The sequence below is a fragment of the Thunnus thynnus genome, chromosome 20 (assembly GCF_963924715.1).
Source record: "Thunnus thynnus chromosome 20, fThuThy2.1, whole genome shotgun sequence".
NCBI lineage: Eukaryota > Metazoa > Chordata > Actinopteri > Scombriformes > Scombridae > Thunnus > Thunnus thynnus.
In genome coordinates, this window is record NC_089536.1 from 21,813,821 (window position 1) to 21,837,775 (window position 23,955).

Below are 23,955 nucleotides of genomic sequence, written 5' to 3' on the forward strand. Positions count from 1 at the left end.
GATGGCCGTGACTAGAGGGTATTACATATGAAGTAGTACATCTATGGCTGGCGAGGAATAAATCTGAATATATTCTACATTTGTAAAGACCACAATGATCGTTTCCCTCTCACTCCTTTTGGTTAGAATGTAGATATCATCAATAGCAAATCTGTACACACAGACATGCCCTTGACCAAACTCGGCACAATGGAGGAGTCGTTCACAATCTGGTGCACTGTTTTGTTTTTTGGTTTGTTTTTTTTCCCTTTTCTTTTTTTTTGGTTTGTTTTTTAGGTCGGATCCACGAGAGGTCGCTAGAGCACTGTACAGAAAATCGTTTTGACAGGTTGTTATTACAAGAGGTGAAGTCAACAGATGAAACCAAACTGTCATGTCATTTGGGAGCTTGAGCTTTGCGATTGTGGATCTGTTATAATAAATTGTTTAAGAATATAGTTCTGGGTTTCATGCCTTTGTGAAAAGATTCTCATCCATTTGGTCTGCATGTACTGTCAGATGGGGTTGCTTTCCACGCTTGATTGTCACTTTGTACATTTCTGATTGATACAATGAAGCTGGTTTTATGCTTTAGCCAATGAATGTCCTCATATAGGCGGATGTGGTTCGCAGGAAAATTGCACCAATCACGACGCAGCATCCATATCATAAAGGCGGGACGTAACCACTAAAAGAAAGTTGGCAGACGCCAATCTTGCGCAGCACTCGCTCCTGATTGGTCCGCCGTTATGAATGAGGTGGGTCCTAACGACAGTCACCGTGTGTAAGCCACTGTTGAAATTCCAATGCTAACCAACTTTAGCCAGCTTGCTAACATGTAATTCAGCGAATGTGGTTGAACTGCAAACACAGCGCTTTCCTGGATTTAAATGCACCAGTGATATTTGATTTCTGACATAAGGAAACTGAAATAATTGTCTTAATGTTTGCTACTGCGCGTGTCTCCGTTATTGCAACCAGGACATGTCCAGTTAGCCAGAACGCAGCAATTGGTGGATAACGAACCTGGCAAGCTAGCCAAGCCAAGCCAGCCAGCCCGTTTGGACTGGGTCTGCGTTGAGGGATTTGAACAGGTTTCGTCGCCCAAGAGGACAGCAAAGCCGGATGCTGTGACTACCATGAGTCCCGCAGGCTGCCCCCATGTCAACAGCTTCAAAGTGGACAACTGGAAGCAGAACCTGAGGGTTATTTATCAGTGTTTCGTATGGAGCGGCTCAGCCGAGACCAGAAAACGCAAGGTAACAAGTGACAGAGAGGGAAATAGAGTGCAGAGTGTGTGTGTCTTTGTGTGTATGTGTGTGCGCGCGTGCGTACGTGCGCGGACAGTTCCCCGCCCTTCCAAAACAACACAACATCCGACAGTCAATGCCAAGCTACTGTTTGCCCTCAGCCTAATACTACCCACGTCCAGAGGCTAGTTAGGGCTTGGGCTCAAACTAGCCTAAATGCCAACCTGGTAGACTGACCACAACTGCCGAACAGCTCAAACTGAAGCAAACTGTCTGCAGTTAACTCCAAACAACGTTAGCCTACTTCAAAGCAAAGGGGCCGCATAATAGATTAGAGAGCTGATGTGCATCTGTTTGCATTGGCACCGCGCCTGCAGTGACTCGTCTTCCTTCCACTAGCAGACTGCAGGCCAGCAATACACACGCTGGTATTTTATTCATGGGTTAAAAATCAGCCAAAGCAGTCGTGAATCTTTCCTCATAACGTTTTCTGCACCTGTTATCCTAATAACGAAAGAAACGCACCATTGCTATCTTTGCACTGCATGACAGTATCAACACGGTTTAACTGGTAAAGCAATAGGATTCAGTCAACCTCTCTTTCCTACTGGTGCAGCTTGTCTGTTCATGTGTCCTTAATAAAAGAAACTATCTTTTATTGAGATATGTTTATTGTGTAGATCCACATGTGTTGTGCTTGCATCTGCAGTACGTGTGGCTGCATGCCTGTCTTCATGCATGCTGCTCTCCTGTGTGGTGCGCTGGGACAACCCTGTGCCCCCCCCCCACCCCCACCCCCACCCCCACCCCCCTGTCATCTGCAAGGGATCAGTGGGAACTGGTAGTCAAGGAGGCACATGTACTGGAATAAATGGTGTAAATATTTGCAGGTTCTCTTCCTTCCATAATTGCCTGGTTCTCTGCCCCCACCCCACAACTGAAGAGCAGACAAGGCTGGCAGGAGGGCTCACATCCCTGCTGCGTATTCCCTCGCTGTGGCACTACATTTTTATTGATCTTTGCTCAGTGGTCCATTCAGATGTGAACTCTTAAATTTGAATCCTATGCACTTCTTTTCGTTCAATGAGAACGACGTGTATCCCATCAGTTTCATATGTCACACATTAGTTTTCCAGTCAAACCTTTGCTCCAGCATGTGCTTCAGTTTATGTGGGAGCAGTCTCGGGACTTTGGTGCATGATTAGTCTCTGGGGGAGCGGGCAATGCTATGGATATAACCAAATTTTCCAGTTTTGCAGGGAAGACAAATGAGTGCTGTGTATCCCTCATCATCTCAAGAGAAAATAGTGCATCTGTCCAAGAAGATGTCCTTTTTTTAATGTATTCTGCAGTTAAATAATTTCTCAATTTTTCAAGCATCAGTGCCTGAAAGTTGTTTTTAGGTCCCAAGGACATTTTTAGTCAGTTGTTCCCTCCATCACTCTCAGTCTACATAGTTTAGTGTCAGCCTCAGATGGTCATGATCAACACTCAGTCACTGACCTTCTGATGCAGAGTGAATTTTAAGCATTTGTTCACCCTGAGAGTTTGAAGACTCTTTTGTTATCTACAGTGTCAATCACAGAAGTGTTTTGTATCACATCTGGATGACAGGTGTGTTGAATTTCATCCATTCAGCACCAAACAAAATGTCTTTGTACTCTGATTTTGCTCTGGAGGACTCTGATTGTCATCTTATAACATTAAATTGTGGCACAGGATTATCTATAAATACCCATCTTCATGTTTCATTTGCAAATAATCATACTAGTGGGTGCAAGCCACCACAAAATGAGACCAGAGACCAGTTAAATCAGTACGTCAGTCCTGTTCACCCCCAGAGCTCAGCAGCAGTTTCAGCAGTACTTTTCTTTTAAGTCCAGTTAAGGCTGTTTTCTGTCAGCCTGCGCCACTGCTGCTGCATCCACTCAATGCAGCAACACAAAATGGAATCCTTGTGAAAGAGGTCCAGTTGGTTATAAACTGGATGCTGACGGCAAAAAGACAGAAGGTTGGTAAAATATTTCCCATGAGCTCAGTGTACTCCTGACACTACCAGCTGTTGCACTAAATGTAAATATGAGTTACAGCTCTGCAGCTAATTACCTGTGTTCCTGTTTTTGTAATTAATTCACGTAAGTAACTATGCATCAAAATCACATTTCATTTTTTAATTCCTGTCTGTGTTGGAAAAAGATAAAATATTTGAGGCACAAAAATTGTAGTACAATTTTCATCACTCGCAACATCGAGCTAAAAAAAAAAAAAAAAAAATCAGAGCCATTCAGTTATGCATTGTTGTGTAAAATGTGGTGTGCATATGTGCTTGTAAATACCCAATACAAAAGCCCAACTCTGTGCCTCTATAGTCTACATCACTATTTGGATGTGATGTGTTGTTACGGCAGAGAATCCTGCTGCTTCCCATTGGTTTTCATGAACTAAGTGTCCATCTGATGCTTACTTGGCAGGCAGGGAAGCTTGCAGGGTTTTATTCAGTCCCCCAAATTTGGTGTTGTTGTATTTGAATGTTAGGTTTTGCATCCAACTCATCGTGGAGAGACACAGCAACAAATATTACAAAAGGCCCTGCGATGCCAATTTTTTTTTTGTCCAGGGAATGTACCGTTGCAGGTGTAATACTTCTGTTTTTGGAGGCAATAGTCTTTTATTTCACCTTTCTAGACACCTACTCTGAATGCAGGCCTTTCCCTTCAATGGATGAGGCAGATGTTGTTGCATTTGGCTCACAATGTGATAATGTCCTCACTTACACTTCTAACCAGGATCTTTCCAGCCCATTACCCGCTCCTGCTCTTCTCACATAACATCCTGCCGGCTGGCTCATCACCGAGGCTGCAGTGCTTGGAGAAATATGACATGGACAGAGCTCGGGGTGTTCTCTGGGTGTCGGAAGGACCACAAGGCCTAACTGAATGAGTTGCCTCTCAGTTAGTAAATAGCCCATATGCTAAAGGAGAATCATGTTCATACCTACTTCATCTATGTACTTGGACTTGTTTTCCTGTATCTTGACAGATTTTTATCGGTTTTATCCCAGTTTTTGAATTCATCCGTTGAACGTAAGCATCTGCTCTCTGTACTTATTCAGCTAAACTGGACTTGGCACCACAGTTGAGGATGTGTTTGACAGACTGGCAAAAAAAAAAATCCTATATGAACACAGTGTTGTCAGGGAGAAGAAAAAATACACATGCGTATGTAACACTGACAGTTGGAAGAATGAGTGAGGAGAGATTGTTGCATATTGATGCCTTTTCATTATTCATGTGCTGTCTAAGCATGGGAGCGTGTGTGTGACTGGAATAAGAATCAGTGTGTTTCAATTTAATTTTTTATCATTTTTTTTTTTATCTATGTCAATTTTTAGGCTCAGTGTAAAATAATCAGCAACAGAGTCTGTTTACTTTAGACAGATTGTTATTCAGTAAATGCTCCTTGAGCCTGGATCAACGGTTTTCACCCAAATGATTGTTGAGGTGACTTGTTTTCCTGAAATGTTGAACTATTCCTTTAAATGCACAATCCACACATTTAACACAATGTTATTGATCTCTGAGATTACAGTTGAAACGGTGATGATTTCAAACACAGATCGACCGAGAATTAATTAGCAGTTGTTCTATAAATGACTTTTATATCATTGTAGATTTAATTGAGTTTTGGTCCGTTAAATCAGTCAAAACAAGACATCTGAAGATGTTGCCATGGGCTCTGGGAAATTGTGATACGATTAATACAGCCATCAACCTTAATCTTTCTAAAGTCACGATTGCACTATTTTCCCTTAACATTGTAACAATGATGCATCACATACTACTGTAGCACAGTCTTTCCTCTGTCAACCCAGGGTGTTCAATGCATATATAATGCCAGCCAGTAGAGGTGGTCAAGGGTTCAGTTAAAGACACTGCACCTCACTTTCCAGTCCTTTTTCCACTGCAGTCCACTGTCACACTGACCAAATATCTATTCTAATCCATGTTCTTCCCCTCTCTATTAACTATTCCAGTCTGCATATGTATGCTATCTTCCCTGCACTCCTCTTTCAGGCGTCGCTCATTTCTTTTCACCTCCTCGTATTCACGCTCGCCCGTTGGCATCCCAACCTCTCATCTGCATGCTTTTGAACTGCCGTGATCTGCCCTCCATCCACATTCATGCCTATCTCCGCTCGCCTTTCCAACACATGTATAGAAAGCACCATTAATCATTAATGATCATATAGTGCAATTTAGATTTACATGTTAATTACATGAATCTTACATGGTTGCCATGGGTTACTTTAGCCATTACAGCAGCAGAAAAATCACAGGGGAACATTCAACATAAATAAAAGACAAAATGCCACGCAGGCCTGCATACTCTACGCTCTGTGATTAAGTCTTACAATATAGCCACACACATACACACACATTAAAATGCCCCTGTTAGATTGCTTTACTTCACTTTACTTGATAAAGGAATTATTATTTAAATAGCAGTGAAAGCTAAAAATGGTTTAACCATGTCAGATTTGGCCCAACAAATATAATTACATAACGTCAAGTGCATTACAAGAATATTTCAAAGTGCATTTTTGTCTTTTGCTTAAAGCTAAGGATAGATGACACTGAGAGAATGAATAAACTTAAGAATATAAAATATTTAAAGCTGCATTTATTCATTGAAAACAACTTATATTATGCTGTGTTATGTTCACCAGCTAGCCGCTAACTTTGTCTTTCTGTTGTTTGGTGTTGAGTAGCATGCAGTGAGTTTATCAAAGCTTTTTAGCTGCTTCTTCTGGAAACAAGGTTGATGAGAGTGGTGAGACTCAGCCAAAACCGTGAGCTAAAAGAGGCTAAAAGGTTGTGTAAAGCTGAGGGGGCAGAGTGGAACTGCAGAGTCAGGTGGTAATTCTCTCTGGGTTCATCACCACAAGCAACCATTTTCATTTTTTTATTAAAATTTTTAAGCAGATAATAAGTGACATTTTTTGGTCATTGTGTGTCTGTTTGTTCACAGTACAAAAGAAAACAATTGTGATGATCATTTTCTCTGTTTGCATCTCTGTGTCCTCTCCTCTACCCCCCCCCCATCCCCACCCTTCTCCAGGCCAAGTCATGTATCTGCCACATGTGCGGCGCCCACCTCAACAGACTCCACTCCTGCCTCTACTGCGTCTTCTTCGCCTGCTTTGCCAAAAAACACATCCACGAACATGCCAAGAGCAAAAGGCATAATCTAGGTATGGCACACACACGGACACACACACACACACACACACTCACACAGTCATTAACAGAGTCCACAGATGCAGTCGGAGCAGGTGTGTTTTGAGGGTTCTATTATGCACATAATGTAACAACAGGCATCCGAACCTACAATTAGCCCCTTTCACTTAAGTGGGTCGATAGCTCCTCCTAACTAGACGCACACAAACACAGCATATACATCATGCACACAAACACACACCCCCACGCGCCACCGCCAGTATTGCTGCTTCTCTCAAAACAAAGGCTGCTAAAAGGGCTAATTATACAGCTGAGTGGCTAATGAAGATGTAGCCTGGTGTGATTGCACAAAGCGCTGACAGTTCGTAAACACCTCCGTCTGTGTGTGTGCGTGTATGTGTGTGCGTGTGTTTATGCGACAATATTTAAGTATAAGTTAGTTGTATATTAGACTGTTTCCGCACTTTTTGACTGACTGACTCATTTGTGGTTTTGTGACGCATTTAATCAAGCAAACTAATCAAGAGCGACAGAATGAGCGATTACGCAACGTAGTGCAACATAATTGCAACTCAGTCTAAAAGACCTGGCCACAAGGGGGATTTGAACGTCACCTGTGTATTTGGCCTGATGTAGTCCATGAGGGGGGAACATATGCATTAGTGAACTTACTAATGAATAGAGACTGAGGTCTGTCTCTGCACATTTACACGCACTAACAATCTACTTTATTGTGTACACCCCTGCGATCAGTTTGTTCCTCCAAAACCCTTCAAAACATTCAATGGTGTTTTCTGAAGTGGAACACAAAAAATGAGATTTGTGTCTGCCTTGTTTTGACAGGATTATAATTCCAGGTCGGAGAAGGTGATGTAAAACATTGTACATCAGTGATAATCTGCAGTGGATTGGTTGAATTCTTCCTCGGATTCTATTTTCAGAATAGCACGCACCACACCACTACTGTTTTTCATTGCGGCACGCATGGAGGTCACTTTGTTGGTGTGTGTTCACAGTGAGAAATGGGAAAGTTGCATCGCCTTTCACTGAATTAAATATTTGCATCCAACAGACACAATCTGGATGGCTCCAGATTTGAACAAAGATGTGGGTGTTTGCTGAGCACCAGGAACAGTTTGCTGTTTTCCCCGTCCCTGCTACTCCCACAGGGACACACAGCTTGTAACGATCAGAACATTGCTCAGAAATGATTGAATTATAGCAGAGAAAATCGCTGAATATTAGCTGATCTCACCCAGTGTACCAACCACTGAATGGGTTGTATTCACCTGTAAACTGCTGTCTACTGAAATCTGTGGGAGGACTGGCCGACGACAATATCAGGATTTTCATAAAGACTACAATATATCATAATATATATATGCAGAACCCTTAATGGTCCCCTGTTTCTAAATGACCTCAGACATATTGTATATTATTAGCCATGCTAGTGGCGTGGCAAGTCAGTCCACTACTTTCGACATTGAAAAATATCAGCAACCATGAAATTCTGTACAGACAGTCATGGTCCCCAGAGGATGAATCCTGATGACTTTAGTGATCCCCTGACTTTTCCTCTAGTGTCTTCTGCGAGTTGAACTTATCAGGAAAAATATCTTAACATCTACTTGATGGATGGCACAAATTTTTGTACAGACTGTCATGGTTCCCTGATGATGTGTGATCCCCTGACCTGTTTGACAAGTATTGGATGGATTGTCATGAAATTTTGTACAGGCATTCATGTCCCCCTCAGGATGATTATAATGATGTGTCTCATTTAGTGCCATTATTAGGTCAAATTTTTAATTTGTCTAATACCTGGGTTCATAACCAAGTACCTGCAAAAGTAAAGAAATCCCTGTTAGGCATAGCTGCACTTTGTGTTTAGTGCTAATCAGCAAATGCTAGCATTCTAACATGTGCTAATTAGCAATAAACCATGCTAGCCTTTGCTAATGAGCACTGAACCAAGGTGGCGACCATACATTACCTGCTAAACATCAGCATTACTATCATCTTAAGCTAACATCTGTGCATAAGTACAGCCTCAAAGAGCCGCCTGCATGACTGTACACTTAGTCTTGGTCCAACAAATTTCTCTCCAAAGCCTGGAGCTAGTTGTACTGTACTTTGTACCTTTGTACATACAGTATATTGAACCAGTCATCTTTGTTGCCAGCGACTTTTAACACACAGCCAGAGATGACAACTGCCCGTGACCTCACTTGAAAGGAACCATGGTTGGAGGAAAAGCTCATTCTCCATGTGTTAAGAGTTTTCAGAACTGTACTGCACCATGTCAGCAGTCAGACAGGCCTACCGGGTTTGTGAATTGGCTGACAGTAAACGGTTCTTGCTGCAGTACCACACCGGTAATTACACTCACCTCCCTCCTGTACTGTGCTCCGCTCGCAACCTTGCACTGAGCAGGCCTCACACGTATATTGATCATGTGTAGAGCCTAAGGGACACTGCACAAAAAAAGCCAGGTGTGGTTCAAAAGCCACTATGAACAGCACAAGGCATTATCTTCAACACAAGGCGTCATCCAAGTAGTGTGAATGCTGCGTATAATCAGTCGCTTTCTTTTTTATTCTCCACATAATAGAATTAGGCTGTTTGAGCTGCAAGTTAAGTACGTTACACTGCAGTGTTCGGTGCCGCAGCAAAGACACTCGGGCTGTCCGTTAACAATGGCTGGGTATGGCAGATGTTGCGAATCCGTCGGTTTGTTTTCACGAAGCGTCCTTGACTTGACGTTATCGCTCAACTCAGGAGGACCCCCTCTGGTGTGCGAGCGTGTTTCCCACAGTGTGTAATTGTGAGTTTAATTAGGTTAGCTGCTGAATTAAATGCTGCAAAAAATAGAGTGAGAAACAGCCTAATACAGAGGGAGCGAAAAGAAGAAAAAAAAAAGGGACAGATCTCAGCAGCAGACTGTTGAGGAGGTAATTAAGTCGTCTTTAACAAACCCAGTGGAATTAGCCTCCATTAAACCCAGCCCCTCCTCCTCCTTCCTGCTTCTCCTCCTCTTTTCTTTTTTTGCCGTTCCATCTCTTTCATCTAACCATTTTCTGCGTTTTGACTCTCAGCTATTTGGCAAATGCTGTTTGCAACCATGTATCGAGCTCATCTATCCCTCTCTGTCCTTCCAATTCTTCTCTCCCCCCCCCCCACCTCTTGTTCCCATGGTTACCTGATGACCCTTTCTATATTCAGAATTGTAAAAGGATTTCTAATTACACTCATAACATAAGCCTCGTCTTTCTTGCTGTCTTTTTTAAAAAAAAAATTCTTTTTCTCTACTATCAATGTACTTGAGTTTACTTCCTCCCTTCTCTTTGCTCCATCCTTTCCCTCCTCCCTTCATCCTCTGCTTGCTTTTCCCTCCATACCACCAGAGGATAACGGCGTCAGCCAGGAGAAGCCGTCGGGCAGGTTGTCGTGGCAACAGCAAACAGGTAGCTGCAGGGTACGAAGCAGGTGAGGAGAGAAGGCAGAGAGGGAGCGGAAGGACAGTTTTGGTCTGTCTGCGTGGGGGAACATTTAAGTGAGCGCGTGAGTGTGTCCTTCCTCTCCTCTTTACCTTTTGACTTCTCATCGCTCTCTCCGTCTCTCAGGGTGCCTCTCTGTCGTTCCTGGATGGTGTTAACAGATAGCAGATATGTCAGCAGATAAGCCCCACTACCTAGCATTGCGGCACCATGGCAACGTGGCCTGAATAGAAAAAGACTGAGAGATGAAGCAGTTAGCAGTTCATACAGCTCGTGGCGACACACACAGCCCTTTATTACCCTCTGACAAACAATAACTGAGTGTCCCTGCATTTGAATAAAACAGCTCCCTCATGCATTCTTTTTGTTCTGTTTCTCTTTCTCCTCCTTCTCCTTGTCTGTCTTTCCAGCTATTGACCTGCTGTACGGGGGAATTTACTGCTTCATGTGCCAAGACTACATTTACGACAAAGACATGGAACAGATTGCCAAAGAGGAACAAAGGAAAGCCTGGAAAATGCAAGGTATGACAGCGTTAAACACAGATGGCCATGCACACATTGTGGAATTACTGTTAAACCCTGTTCTTGGTTTAAAGATTGGTCCCAAACAAGGATTTTCCATGTTTTGTCATGATGATCTTAGATATTATTATCTATGTCATGTCAGAAAGGGAAGAAAAGAGCATGATGCAGACCTTTTTGAATTTATGTGTGTGTGTATGTCCGGGTGTGTTCCAGGCATAGGGGAGAAGTACTCAACGTGGGAGCCCACCAAGCGGGAGCTGGAGCTGCTCCGCCACAACCCCAAGAGGAGGAGAATCACCTCCAACTGTACAATTGGTCAGTCTCTCTCTGCCATGTACACAATAGTGCTGGAAAGTTGAAAGTATTAGGTTGCTGTTGTATACCTGGGTCAGGATTTCTAAATATATTGAACTTTTATTTGAACAAAAATCTACAAAGTTGTATGTATGTGGTATCATGACAGTAGCAGAAATAAGAAATGACCAGGAGACGATAAATGTATTTAAATCAAAACGTGAAACATTTATTATGATTAACAGGCACTAGAAGTTATCTAACTATAAACCAAACTGCAGCAGCGAGTCTCGCCAAACTCTGCAGGCAGCAGGAATATCATCCACAGGCTAGCAATCCTGCTGCCTGACGCTGGTACATGAACCAATCTGGTGAGGCCGGAAGCCCCCAAGCGGTCTCTTCGGTATTCTTCAGCAGTTCAGCATGTACAGGAAGTGTTGACGGCGGCGAGAGCTTGTATCAGCAACAGCCGAGTTGAGTCAGACTGAGTTGAGTGTATGGGTTTGTAGTACTGAACGATTTCTGCGTAGTGTGTACAGGTATGGTTAGCCCTCAGGGGAAAACATGCATCAGCCAGTCACCACCTACACTAGTTAAGGCTGCAATGCTTCCATTTACGTGGCTGTGTGTAGTTAGGTAACATACAATCAGAGTAGGCAGGTGAAGGCGAGAGTTATTGTGAGTGTGGGACTTTAGAGTGGGAGCATATGGCTGTTTTCTGGAGGCAGTACACCGCAGTGCTGACCCGGTATGTATCGGACTTGAAAAAGAGTTGGTACAAAACAAACATTTATTCAGTTTTTTGCCAACACTACTGCACACATACATACTCTAAACACCTACGCCTATGTCCAAAGAGCTGCACAGCTAATGGTCTTGGCCAATGTCATCTTCATTTTCAGAGAGAGAAGATAGATTATGCAAAGCAAAAAAATGCACTTTAGCTAAACTACAACCTCTACTTTCTTATTTTTCATGAGTAGCATAATGCTAGCCGCAGTAACAAGCTAGTATAGCTGCTATAAATGCTCATTATTTCAACTTTTCTTCCCATCTGCACAAAAGTCGGCTAATCAATGTTTATTAGTCATTGGTTATTCGTCATGTAATGGTACATTCAAAACTATACTGAATGTGTACATGGGTAGTGTCATCATAACGCAGACTGATCTCACAGTGCTTTGTTTGCAATGAATACTGGGTATTGTAGGAATGAATGAAAACAGTCTTCATTATAAACAGAGATACATTTTCTCAGCCAGTGTTGGGTGTATTTAGAAAAACTGCATCTTCATGCTAGTGCTGAAACAATTAATCAAGTAGTCAAATGACAGATAATAAACTGATATTGGATAACTTACAGATAACTTGTAAGTCATTTTATTAAGCAAAAATGCAAAACATTCATTGTTTAAAGTTTTGAAAATTGAGGATTTGCTGGTTTTGATTATGAAAAGAAGCATCACAGAGGTAATATTTAAGATTGAAATAATCCCATACAATATAAAGGAGCTGATTTTTTTTGTCTTGAGAGGAAAAACAACTGAATATATTTGAATTAATAGGGAATATTAGAGTGAAGCGGTGCTGGGTTCTGGCAGCGTGTGGGAGTGAGGAGAGCTGGCATACGTTTAACACTTTGTAGTAGCCCACAGGGATCTGCTCTAGCACCATTAACGTCCCTGGCACTGTCTTAGGTGAGGGGAAAATATAAGCCATGTTGCTCATCTGTGAGCACACTACTTCCTTTCTTCCTTCCTCTTCCTCCTCCTCTGTCCTCTCTCCTTTTTTCACTTCTACCTTTTTCCCTGTCTCCTCCTCTCCTTCTTCTCCCTACGTCTGTGTGTGGTTTGGTCTGCTGTAATCTGACAAGGGTTTCCCTGTGTGTGTAGTCCAACGTTGCCTCAGGGGCATCACAGTATTACCGAGCGTGTGTGTGCGTGTGTGTGTGTGTGTGTGTGTGTGTGTTTGTCTTGGTTGTCTACCGTTAACAGCACTGCAGCTTAGATGCCACACTGCAGCAGCCAAGAAAACTGATCTGGCTCTCTTGAGCTCTTTCTCTCTGTCTTCTCATTTTCTTCCTCGCTCCATCTCTCCTCCACCCATTCCTTCTCTTTGTCTCTTATTTTTTTTGCTCACTTCTTTCTTTCTTTCTTCCTCCTCTGTGCTCTCAGGCCTGCGCGGTCTGATAAACCTGGGCAACACGTGTTTCATGAACTGCATCGTCCAAGCGCTGACGCACACCCCGCTGTTGCGTGACTTCTTCCTGTCTGACCGACACAAATGCGAGATGCAGAGCAACTCCTGCTTGGTGTGTGAGATGTCGCAACTCTTCCAGGAGGTAAGGAGATGTTACAGTGAGTGGAAGAAGAAGGATTGTGTGTATGTGTGTGTGAGAGAGACAGAGAGAGAGAGAGAGAGAGAGAGGAAGTTTCCTCTCACACACTTCTTTTCCAGTTCTACTCAGGCCATCGCTCGCCACACATCCCGTTCCGCCTCCTCCACCTGGTGTGGACTCACGCCCGTCACCTGGCCGGCTACGAGCAGCAAGACGCCCACGAGTTCCTCATCGCAGCGTTGGACGTCCTGCACAGACACTGCAAAGGTCAGACACGCACACAATACGATCAATAAGTCCAACCAGAAAACACAAACAGAACACCAAAAAAATCCGCCAGACGGTCTTGACGGAGACAAGGACGAGGCAGAAAGAATGACAGAGAGCAGAGACCGAGAAGAGGATAACTGCAGTTTATAAGCACAAAGTGTGGCTGTCAAGTTACACTACACAGCATTACTTACTACTAGTGACTAGTGAGCTTGTGTTTTTGTGTGCGTTTATATTCTCACAGATGACAACGGGAAGAAAGCCAACAACCCGAACCACTGTAACTGCATCATCGACCAAATCTTCACAGGGGGCCTGCAGTCTGACGTCACCTGTCAAGTCTGCCAGTAAGTGTGTGTGTGTGTGTGTGTGTGTGCCTGCGGCGGTTCAGTCTTTACCAAACTGCAGTTCAACAATGACTCACTTCACTCATCTCTTACCATCCTGTATCAGAACTCTCTGATTCCCTTCCCTGAGGTGACCCTCCTGCCTCCCACCTCTTCCATCATTCACATATTGCTCCATCAATCTCACACACACACACACGTACACACACACACCACTGCAGCAACAGGAAAACCCCTTCATAGCACATAGTCTGTAAAGTTGATCTGTAGTTCCACCTGCTGGTCAGAGAGAGTATGAGATGTGTATTTTTCATTTAAAACTTCACTCACAGTTACTCACATGGGGAAAAAAGGCGTTCCTGATCATTTTATATTACACTTTTTGGAATTTGTTATATTCTTAATCCAAGAGGTGTCAGATGTGATGGATGCACAAAACATACTAGGTAAATGCAGTCAAATGCATGTTATACATTTCTTATTAAAAGATAGAACAGTGTATTTGCAGCCTGTAACAATTTTACAACACAATCATTATCAAGTTCAAACTCAAGTTTGATGAACACAGGCCACAACTCCACGACCTCTGTTCATTATTTGGTACAAAATAATCACATATGGTCATTAATATTCATTCTAGGTCTGTATTTTTAGTTTATTTATTTGTAGACAACAGATGTAGTGCAGCTCTTGGGATATTTTACGGTGCCATTACTTCAGGTCTGATGTCATTTCGATTTCTGTGGAATAGAGGTAAAGTCATGTTTCTTTTCCCCACGACAACCTTCCTTGTGATTTGTGAAAGTCCCATCTGTGCCGTGTTTACGCCTGCTCTTCAGAGGCAGAGAATTTTCCCCACAAAATGTGTGACCTTAGTAAAATGTGCGGAATACATAATCAGTCTCTGTTAACATGTCTCCTGCTATTATTTTCACTATCCTCCTACCACTACCCTAGCACAAATGACATGTAAACTGTGACTCCAGCTGGCTCTGCCTGTTTGAGAAATCTACTGCACATGTTTGGGGCAGAACGTGCAAAAACCTTAGTGAATCTGGTTCTATGCATTTACAGGTAGTGACACCAAGTGTTTCTTTAGTTTGTTTGTTTGTGCTTTTTAGATTCAGACAAATTATTCATCAGACCACTAGGTGAACTAGGTATTAATAAGTTATGAAGCAGTAATGTCCAAATCTCCTTCAGTTTCCCCATGAGAACACAGCGTCTAAAGAAAATCAAAGACCACAAAATCCATCAGTGATTTAAACCAACTAAAAGCAGCACTGTGAAATGCAGAAATAAGTATAAAACTATGAATTAATTATCAAAAGAATTTTTAAGCATACTGTGAAATAATTCTTTGTTATTGTAGTTGAGGACCACTACAGAGAGTCAACAAAGAAAGCTTGATAGCAAATGCAGTGATGCATAAATTCAGATTCTGGTGCTTTGTGTTTGTGTACATCAGAGGAAATCCTTTCCTGCATCAGGGTTTCCCACAAGACTTTCATTCATTTATGATTTATTCACTTTGCATTTTGTCTTTAAAATAGAATTGAAGTGATATATCTCATCTTCTGGTGATGACCAAAGGAAAAAAAAGGGTTTAAAGACATTCTGAGATGGGTATTCTGCAAAGTCCAGAGCCATTTAGACCACATTAGTCACCATTTATGGACAGAGTTGACTCATTTCAGGTCATACTGCTACGAAGTCAAAAAAAATGAAGTTATAATTTTTTACTGAAGCAGGCTGGTGCTTCACTCTGTTCCTGTCCCTGCTCACAGTGTTCATTTCCATCATTGTGTTCTAAGAGCACTAGTGATGGAGGTCCTGTGTCTCAACTGACTACTCACAGACCATTGCCTTTGCATACAGGAAGCCTGCTGCATTCCTGATTCTACATCACTTCAACAACCATCACTTGAAAAATTCTATTATTGTTCGCGCTGGAATAAACGACTTTGCTTGTCAGCAGTTGGAGCTACTAAAGCGGGATTTTTGTCTCTCACTTATCATTCCTGAGCAGACGTGTTCTAATCTCGATCCAATTCCCACACTGAACAAAGACACGGGGAAGTTCTCTAGATTGTGAGTGTTAAACACTTGTTTGTCTTCTTTATGTAAAAGTCACAACTTGTCTTCAAAATCACTCCCTCATTCACCACTCCTTGTATAATAGACATACAGACGTTGTTTCAGACGCTCACAAATCATTTTAATTGTGCGTCATCAGTGACAGCTGGAGTTGCACAACTGTAATTTTCAGGATCTGTAAAATGTGGCACATTGCATTGTGGGATTGTTACAATAAAGTATTGTGGCTGCCATGGACACGCTAGATACAGAATAATACAGAATGGAATGAAATGATGGACAGTAAATATAGTGCATTTTATTGTAAATGGGTAGTGATTTCTGACACAGCCATAACCTGACCTGCGTTGAGTGATAGAGGAACACTGAGGAGTTAGTAATTGTGCAGCAGAATTTTGACCTCATAATTGTGACACGGCTTTTTTGGTTTAAACAAGAATACAGTGCAATAGAAAGGACGTGAGCAGACAAAACAAGCTGTGGGTCAAGCTGTTGGAATGATAAGAAGGGGCGTAGTTTGGTAATGTTTCCTAACTGAACAGTTTTAATCTGTTCTGGTCACAGAGAGGCGGTACAGTGGCTCAGTAGTTAGCGCTGTGGTCCTGGTTGTTATGCTCCATCAAGACATGCAGTTTTGGTGAATTGGAGACTTTAAATTGTCTGTAGGTTTGAATGTGAGCATGAATGTGTCTGTCTTTGTGTGTCGGCCTTATGACAAACTGGCAATCTGCCTAGGGTGAGCTGGTACATGTTTCAACCCCCTGCAACCCTGCACAAGATAATTGGTTTGGAGAAGTGATTAATGGTCACAAAGGGAGTTCCTTATGAAAGACGGTCGCCACCCCAAATTTCTCAAGTCATGAATGCTATCAACTGATATAATTTGTGTTTATATTATTAACAGCCAGCACTAACCTGCAGCATGCAGTAATCATCATAGCCCAGATGAGCAAGCTTAGCTGCCAACATTAGGAGTAAGCTGTGGTGCCAAAATGTAGTTGATGTCAGAATCTTCTCTGTCTCCCTCTTTTGTCTCCTTCTCACTTATATGTCTGTCTCTATAAAGGAAAACAACAAAGTGCAGTGTCTTACTGTGCCTCCTATGAATGGGTAACAGACTGGAAGATGTACAAATCAACACACAGCAACTCCTTAAATCTATAATGGATAACTACAGTGCAGCATTTTGATCTCCTCATACATGCTCCTCATCCTGTCTATCTTTCCGTCTCCCTCCTAGTGGTGTCTCAACGACCATAGACCCGTTCTGGGATATCAGCCTGGACCTTCCAGGCTCCTCCACCCCCTTCTGGCCCCTCAGCCCTGGAGGAGATGGCTCAGCACTTAACGGAGAGAGTCACACCACTGGAGCCACAACGCTCACAGACTGCCTGCGCAGGTAACTGACTAGTGTAATGAGTAGTAGTTTGGTCTGAAATATTAGCTTCAAGCCTGTAGCCAGCCACATCAAAACAAACTTATATGAAGTATCTCCAGCTTCAAGTTACAGTACATCTCCCTGATATGACATTTTCATTAATAATAATAACTTTATTTATGTAGCACCTTTATAAAAAAAAAAAGTTATTAAGTGCTTTACAGTTAAACAAGTAATAAAATAAGAGTTTTTTTTATCCAAACAGAGGAGAAGACAAGGGGAAAATAATTAAAACAAATAAAACGAAATTTCAGTCTTTTAAGAAATATACCATCTTTGTCACCTAAGCATCTAAAGACTGCTCATAGTCAAAAATTACACCTAGGTTATGTTCTTTTTTTTAAAAAACATTACCCAGAGTAGACAAGAGACTGTTAATGATGGGACCAGGAGAGGTCATTATAATGATGTCTGATTTGGAGTCAGCCGACTGGAGGAAGTATTTTGACATCCGGTTCTTAATTTAAGCATGGCAAAAAATATTACATAAGACATATAGGTGCTTTATTGGGACATACAGTTGTATATCATCCGCATAACAATGAAAATCAGTATTATGTTTATGCATGATATGCCCCAGAGGTAGCATGTTCATAATGAATAAAAAGGGGACCCAGGCAAGTCCCCTGGGGAACTCCACAAAAGAGAAGCCTGCATTGGCACCAAGTAGTAAGTCACTGATGACCTTGGCCAGAGCAGTCTCATTGCTGTGAAGAGAGGGAAAGACAGATTGGTATTTTTCAAAGATAAAATTTTCATTTCAAAACATAAAATAATACACTGTAAGTTTCTGCTATTTGTGTCAAATCCACAAATCTATTTTATCTTCCATTTAGTCCCAATTCTTTTTTTTTTCAAAACAGAAATACAGTCATGAATGCACTGACAAACTCTGAAACACAACAATCTAAAACCAGTCCTCACAATCATCATACCAAAACCCATTAGAGAACAGAAAGTAACACACACACACACACACACACACACACACACACACACACACACACACACACACACACACACACACAAACGGTTCCCTTAAACTAATTCCTCTTCTCCCCAGATTCACTGGAGGGACTTCAGGGAACAACAGCAGCAGCAGCATCAATAGAAATTCACACACACACACACAGAAACGTGCACTAAATCTCATCCTCTCCTGTTTAGGTTCACCAGACCAGAGCACCTTGGCAGCAGCGCTAAGATCAAGTGCAGTGGTTGCCATAGTTACCAGGAGTCCACCAAGCAGCTGACCATGAAGAAGCTGCCCATCGTGGCCTGCTTTCACCTCAAAGTAAGAGTGTCTTTGATGGTTTCATTGTTAATTTAGGAAGTTTAATAAAATGATAAAAGCCTGATCTTCTATGCTTCATGACCAATCTCCTGCTGGTTGGATGAATTTACTGTTTGTAAGATACTGAGCTGCATTCTAACGTGTGTGTGTGTGTGTGTGTGTGTGTGTGTGTATTGTCAGAGGTTTGAGCATTCAGCCAAACTACGGAGGAAGATCACAACTTATGTCTCCTTCCCTTTGGAGCTGGACATGACCCCCTTCATGGCCTCCAGGTGAGCACAATGCTCTAGAAGCACTCAGCCAGAAAAAGCAAAGAAAAGAAGACCAAATAAGTTGCAGCGGAAACCCCCCCAAATAACTTGAAAGGGTGTAATGGAGGGCTGTATTCTGGGGTAAAAAACAATAAATTGGTAAACATGTTTTAGCTGTACAATCATGGAGGCAGTGCATTTCATCCTGGCTGACCTTCAGTTCGTGTGGGTGAGACTGACTGAACACAAACTCGTACTCGCTGGTTTACCAATAATGACAGAACTTAAAACAGAAAGACGGAACTTAGAAGGTGAGGAGAAAAAACAGCTCACATTACAATAAATGCTTATTTTGTTTTGTTGAATTTGAGGGAACCCGTTATCTGCAGTAGAAAACATTGAGCTCATAGATGGGTAATTCATAGCATTCTGATATTTTATATTCTAGTTCCTTGATTCACTCTTTAATTTTGTCCTTTTTTCAGCAGAACTGCTGTTGTGACCAAGTTTGTTCTGTTGTGTGTTTCAGTAAAGAGAGCAGGATGAATGGACAGTACCAGCAGACCGTGGACCCTTTCAACAATGATAACAAGTAAGGACAAGATCCAAATATTACAATAGTAACCACTCAGATACACTCTTAAATTTATCGTCCTGTCACCCAAGCTCATTAAGTCATTAACAGGTCTGACAGATTGCATTCTGGGACTTGTGCAGCAAATGAACATAGATGTACTGTAGATTCAGTTCTCATCAACAAAACCAGTCTGCTTTGGTTTTCCTCTCTGCTTCCTCCTTCTCCCACTGATTCCACTCAAGAAATTAAATGGATTGCTCTCTGCCTAGTTTTCATCTTTTCACTGGAGAGAATCCACTAACACCTCATGTTTCATACATGAGGTTTATTCTAATCAAATGCTGATTATGAATCTGTTTTGCTGTTATCTCAGTTTCAAATTGCATTTGAACATTTAACTTCTGTTGTGAGCATCTCTGCATGATAATCAACCTTTCCTTCATCACTACTGCAGTTTTTTGTTTTTCACACACGTGAACTACAATAACATTTAGATGCTAACTAAATAAAGGATTTTTTAGCTTTATTTTTAGTTATTTTTTTTTATCCACAAGTGTATCAGTTGTAGTTAATTGTAGTCGGAAGTTGCAACATAAATGCAGTATGGCACTACACTCGTCATTGAGAGTACTACCTTGAGTTAGGATTGAGACTTCAAATATTTGACAGAAAACTGGGGGCAGCTGAAGTCAGGAAATATTGGCAGATTTTGACCCTTCCTCTTCCTCTGTTTATTGTCTCTTACAGTAGTTTTGTCAAAAAGCAGAACTATGGGGAAAGAGATCCCTATGTTGGGACTACACTTGAGCAAAACACCTGTATTATGCCTATTTGGAGTTTTACCAAGTTGAATTAACTTTTAAAGAATGGATTTGTGTTTAAAATGGCTTCATATGACCAGGTAACTACAGTTATTAGAAAGATATTGATAAAGATATTAGATCTGAGATTTACAGATATTTTACCTATACATAGTGGGTTTTGCGCCATTATCACGCCGGCCTGTAGTGCACTGAGTAGGTGGAGTCTGCAGACCATTTAAAAGGCATCTCAGCCGGCACATACGCCAGATGTCCCATTCAATTCAAGCTGCGAAAGCAACATGTATGCATACCAATCCATGCTTTGTTTAAGGTGACGCCTCCTCCCGCTGGCAAATGTTTTTCCCTTGTCATCAAGCTTGTTATCACTTCTTGTTTGATTGTGCCCCAGCTGTTGGAAAAGGAGCACACCGAGTGCCTAGAATGGGAATTGGTATAATTTTCTATGGACTTTGTGAGTCTGAGTGGACTGACAACCTGGAAGGACTTATCTCTGTATCCTGGTGGACAATATGGATGATTTATTGGACAGAATGGGTTAATATTGTGTTGTATTTGGTCATTATGCCATGGAACTCCAGGTCTTATCTCTTAATTATACCAGGTTTCTAGGGCTTTTTGTACCTCCTGTTAGGGAAACTGCTGAATTTTGTTACATGTTACTTGAATTATTATACAGTTTGGTTACATTATGAAGTCATTACCAAACAGTTTTTTATTGTTTTGCTGTATAATATGTAACACATTTATGTGGTGCTTATATTTGTCTTTATGGAGGTGCTATACTAAATTGCCGGAGCACCTCTTCCAGCACTGACCTCCTACTTTTCTCTCATCCTGTCTCTCTCAGGTACAGCCTGTTTGCGGTGGTAAACCACCAGGGGACACTAGAGAGCGGTCATTACACCACCTTCATCCGGCAGCACAAGGACCAGTGGTTCAAATGTGACGATGCCATCATCACAAAGGCCAGCATCAAGGATGTCCTGGACAGTGAAGGGTGAGTAGGTCACACCACTGAGCAGTCACCTCATGCTGCCAACACTTCTGTCTGAATTTGATATTTTGTTGAGAAAACAGATTCAGTGATGTGTTATGTTTCTGCCACTGCTTATTCAAGTGTTCATGAAAAACTTAACTAAACTAAATACCTTGCCTCTGTGTTTCTAACATATTGTTGACAGTAACCGTTCCCTCATTAGTGATGCTGCAATCTGACCCTGTGGTGCTTTTATCTCCCCCAGGTACCTTTTGTTTTATCACAAACAGTTCCTGGAGTACGAATAGTCCCCCACCCCACCCCTCACCCATCAGCACAGCCGCAGGAGGAGATGAGGGGATGATGCAAGGATTATGTGCATGGGAAAAGGTAACGAAGTGACGAGAGAGAGAGAGGCAAAGAAGCAGAACACACAAGTCTCACCTCTCTCTAACACACAACCACCCTTACAACATACTAATATAATTCCACAGAACGAACTGTCTGTTGTGCAGGAGAGTGCAAAAAAAATGCAAGAACCTTCAACAAAATGCAAGACAGTTAGAAAGGGAGATTTGTATAAGCCCTGAAGGAATATTGCATATTTGCAAAATCTTTTCACTGGAATTCAGGGCATACAGAAGAAAGCAATTGTGATACATATAATCTGCTATAAGTACATTCGCCAAACCAGGCTGCACTTGAAGGTAATAACTGAATTGTGGACAGCATAGTGTCGTATCCCCTCCTTGCTTTCTCTTTTTCAGACACAAGACAGAAGGGCAGTTTTTTTTGTTTGTTTTTTTTAAAAACCTTAGTTTATCTGGGGACAGTTTACTTGATCACATATGCTGTTCTTCACCAACGGCCTGCTTTATGCTCGCACAGCTGCAAACATTAACACCATGAGAGGTTAAAAAGTGGAGCTGCAGCCTCTCGCTGCTTTCGTGAGGGAAGTGAACATTTGAATTCACTTTACCCAAAACTGGCAACTTTCTGGACACCAGCACACTCGTCTACCACGTACACGCACGCCCCAAAATGACCAAATATTTCAAGGATGGAATTTGTCTTATTATGCATTTTTTTGCCCAGAATGCAAAGAGTGAGGGGGAGAAAAAAAAAAATCACCAGACAAAATGGTATTATGAACATTGTATAGAGAGACTGTTTATTCTATTCACTTACTTGTGAGTTTGTTGTCAGTCAAAAACTTTTAAAAGACTTCGGATACGTTTTCTTTAACGCAAAGGATTGTGGATCTGTTATTTTCTGCATCTATCGCTGCTTCCAACAGTCACAGGGGAAAAATTACACAGTGAATATTATATTTTTATACATACTGTAATTAAAATGTTTGTTTACGGTTTGCATTCTCCCTAAACTCTCACATTGTTTGTCTGTGTTACATTGTACTGTCAATCATGCTTCTTTTTTTTTTTTTTTGTACACACGAAAGCAAAATATTACTGATTATTTTCTTGAAACTGCTGCTATGGTGGCTTAATTTTTAGGGGTTTTTTTTATTTGGCATGTTTTTCTTTGTTTTGTTTTTCTTTTAATCACATTTTGGACAGTACAGATGCATATTCTTCATGTTCAAGATATGTCGTCGTGATGCTGTTTCAGGTAAATGGCAAAAAAAAAGAAGAAAAAGGAGGCGTTATTCTCAATAAGAGTGTGTATAATGGGTCAGAAGCTCGATCCTGCAGTGTTAACCTTCGGCCGCATGTTGCTCTAATTCGGTGTGTTTGTATGTGTGTGTGTGTGCACGTGTATGTGCCCGAGAAAGGGGAAGGAAAAAAAGCTACGTGTAGGCGTGTTTGTATAAAAATGTGTTAGAGTGTAAAGAAATTTTTAAAAAAAAAGTGCGTATGTGTTACCGTTTGTATGCACGTGTGTCGTGCGCGTGCGTATGTTTCCGTATGTTCGTGTACTGAATCAGTACTTGCATTCAGCATGCCGTCTGAGCTGGGTATCACAGTTTGATAGGATTTTTTTCCACATGTTGATGATGTATGTAAAAGTATATATGTACAGTTTGTATGTAAGAGACAAATGGTGAAACCTCAAAGTTGATTTTGTTCTTCTGTATCGCTGGATCCGGCCACGGGGGTCATAATCTGAAGAAACTTGTCTTGACCCATTCAGTCATTCCTCGCACACACATGTAACTGCTGCAAGAACTGGACACAGTGATGGAAAGACACTCAAATAAAGAAAAATCTATATCTGTAAACTCCTTTTGTGCTACTTCTTTATTTTCATCAATAACTTAATGTGGGAATTATTTATTTATTTTACTTATATCTAATTAAACAGGAGGATGGTAATATCTGTGTTTTAAATTGAAGACTTGCATTAAACTGCAGGTAACCATAGCAACAGTAATTTGTGTCAGTTAGTTCAAGCTAACTGATGGAACAGCTCACCAAGGGTTAAACACACTTTCAAAAATGGATGATGTGAACACAGCTTCTCTCTCCCCCTCTTTTTTTTTTTTACAAACATATACTTAACTCGAAAGAATGAGCTCATGCGTCTGCTGCTCCAGTCATTCACATTTAGCTGGTGGTTATAAAGTGCATATGTAGTCAAAACACTGGCGACTCCTTGTGGTAGCACGGGGAAAAAAGGCACATGAGTGATTATTTTCAGAAAAACTCCCAGTTTTCACCCCCGGTGTGAGCACATGTAGAGATATGACATTTGAAGTGATGACTATTTTTAATGTGCTATAACTCAGATACTATGGAATT

At 41.6% G+C, this 23,955-nt stretch overlaps 1 protein-coding gene across 1 annotated transcript; it reads left to right on the top strand.

Moving 5' to 3' along the window:
• The first annotated feature begins 108 nt into the window (after positions 1-108).
• Positions 109-22,846, top strand: usp22 (ubiquitin specific peptidase 22). Its single transcript, XM_067576587.1, has 14 exons — positions 109-737; positions 961-1,238; positions 6,348-6,480; positions 10,374-10,487; positions 10,704-10,805; positions 12,959-13,125; positions 13,242-13,389; positions 13,637-13,739; positions 17,077-17,235; positions 18,442-18,568; positions 18,749-18,840; positions 19,349-19,411; positions 21,068-21,217; positions 21,462-22,846. The coding sequence occupies exons 2-14, from the start codon at positions 1,119-1,121 to the stop codon at positions 21,502-21,504; spliced, it is 1,521 nt and encodes a 506-aa protein (XP_067432688.1). The 5' UTR covers positions 109-737; positions 961-1,118; the 3' UTR covers positions 21,505-22,846.
• Positions 22,847-23,955: the final 1,109 nt, after the last annotated feature.

What these genes read in the sequence shown, in the direction of transcription:
- usp22 (XM_067576587.1), top strand. Translation starts at nt 1,119, where the DNA reads ATGAGTCCCGCAGGCTGCCCCCATGTCAACAGCTTCAAAGTGGACAAC. An exon ending in GTCACCTGTCAAGTCTGCCA is followed by an intron (nt 13,740 to 17,076) that starts GTAAGTGTGTGT and finishes TCTCCCTCCTAG; the next exon opens with TGGTGTCTCAACGACCATAG. An exon ending in GATGTCCTGGACAGTGAAGG is followed by an intron (nt 21,218 to 21,461) that starts GTGAGTAGGTCA and finishes TATCTCCCCCAG; the next exon opens with GTACCTTTTGTTTTATCACA.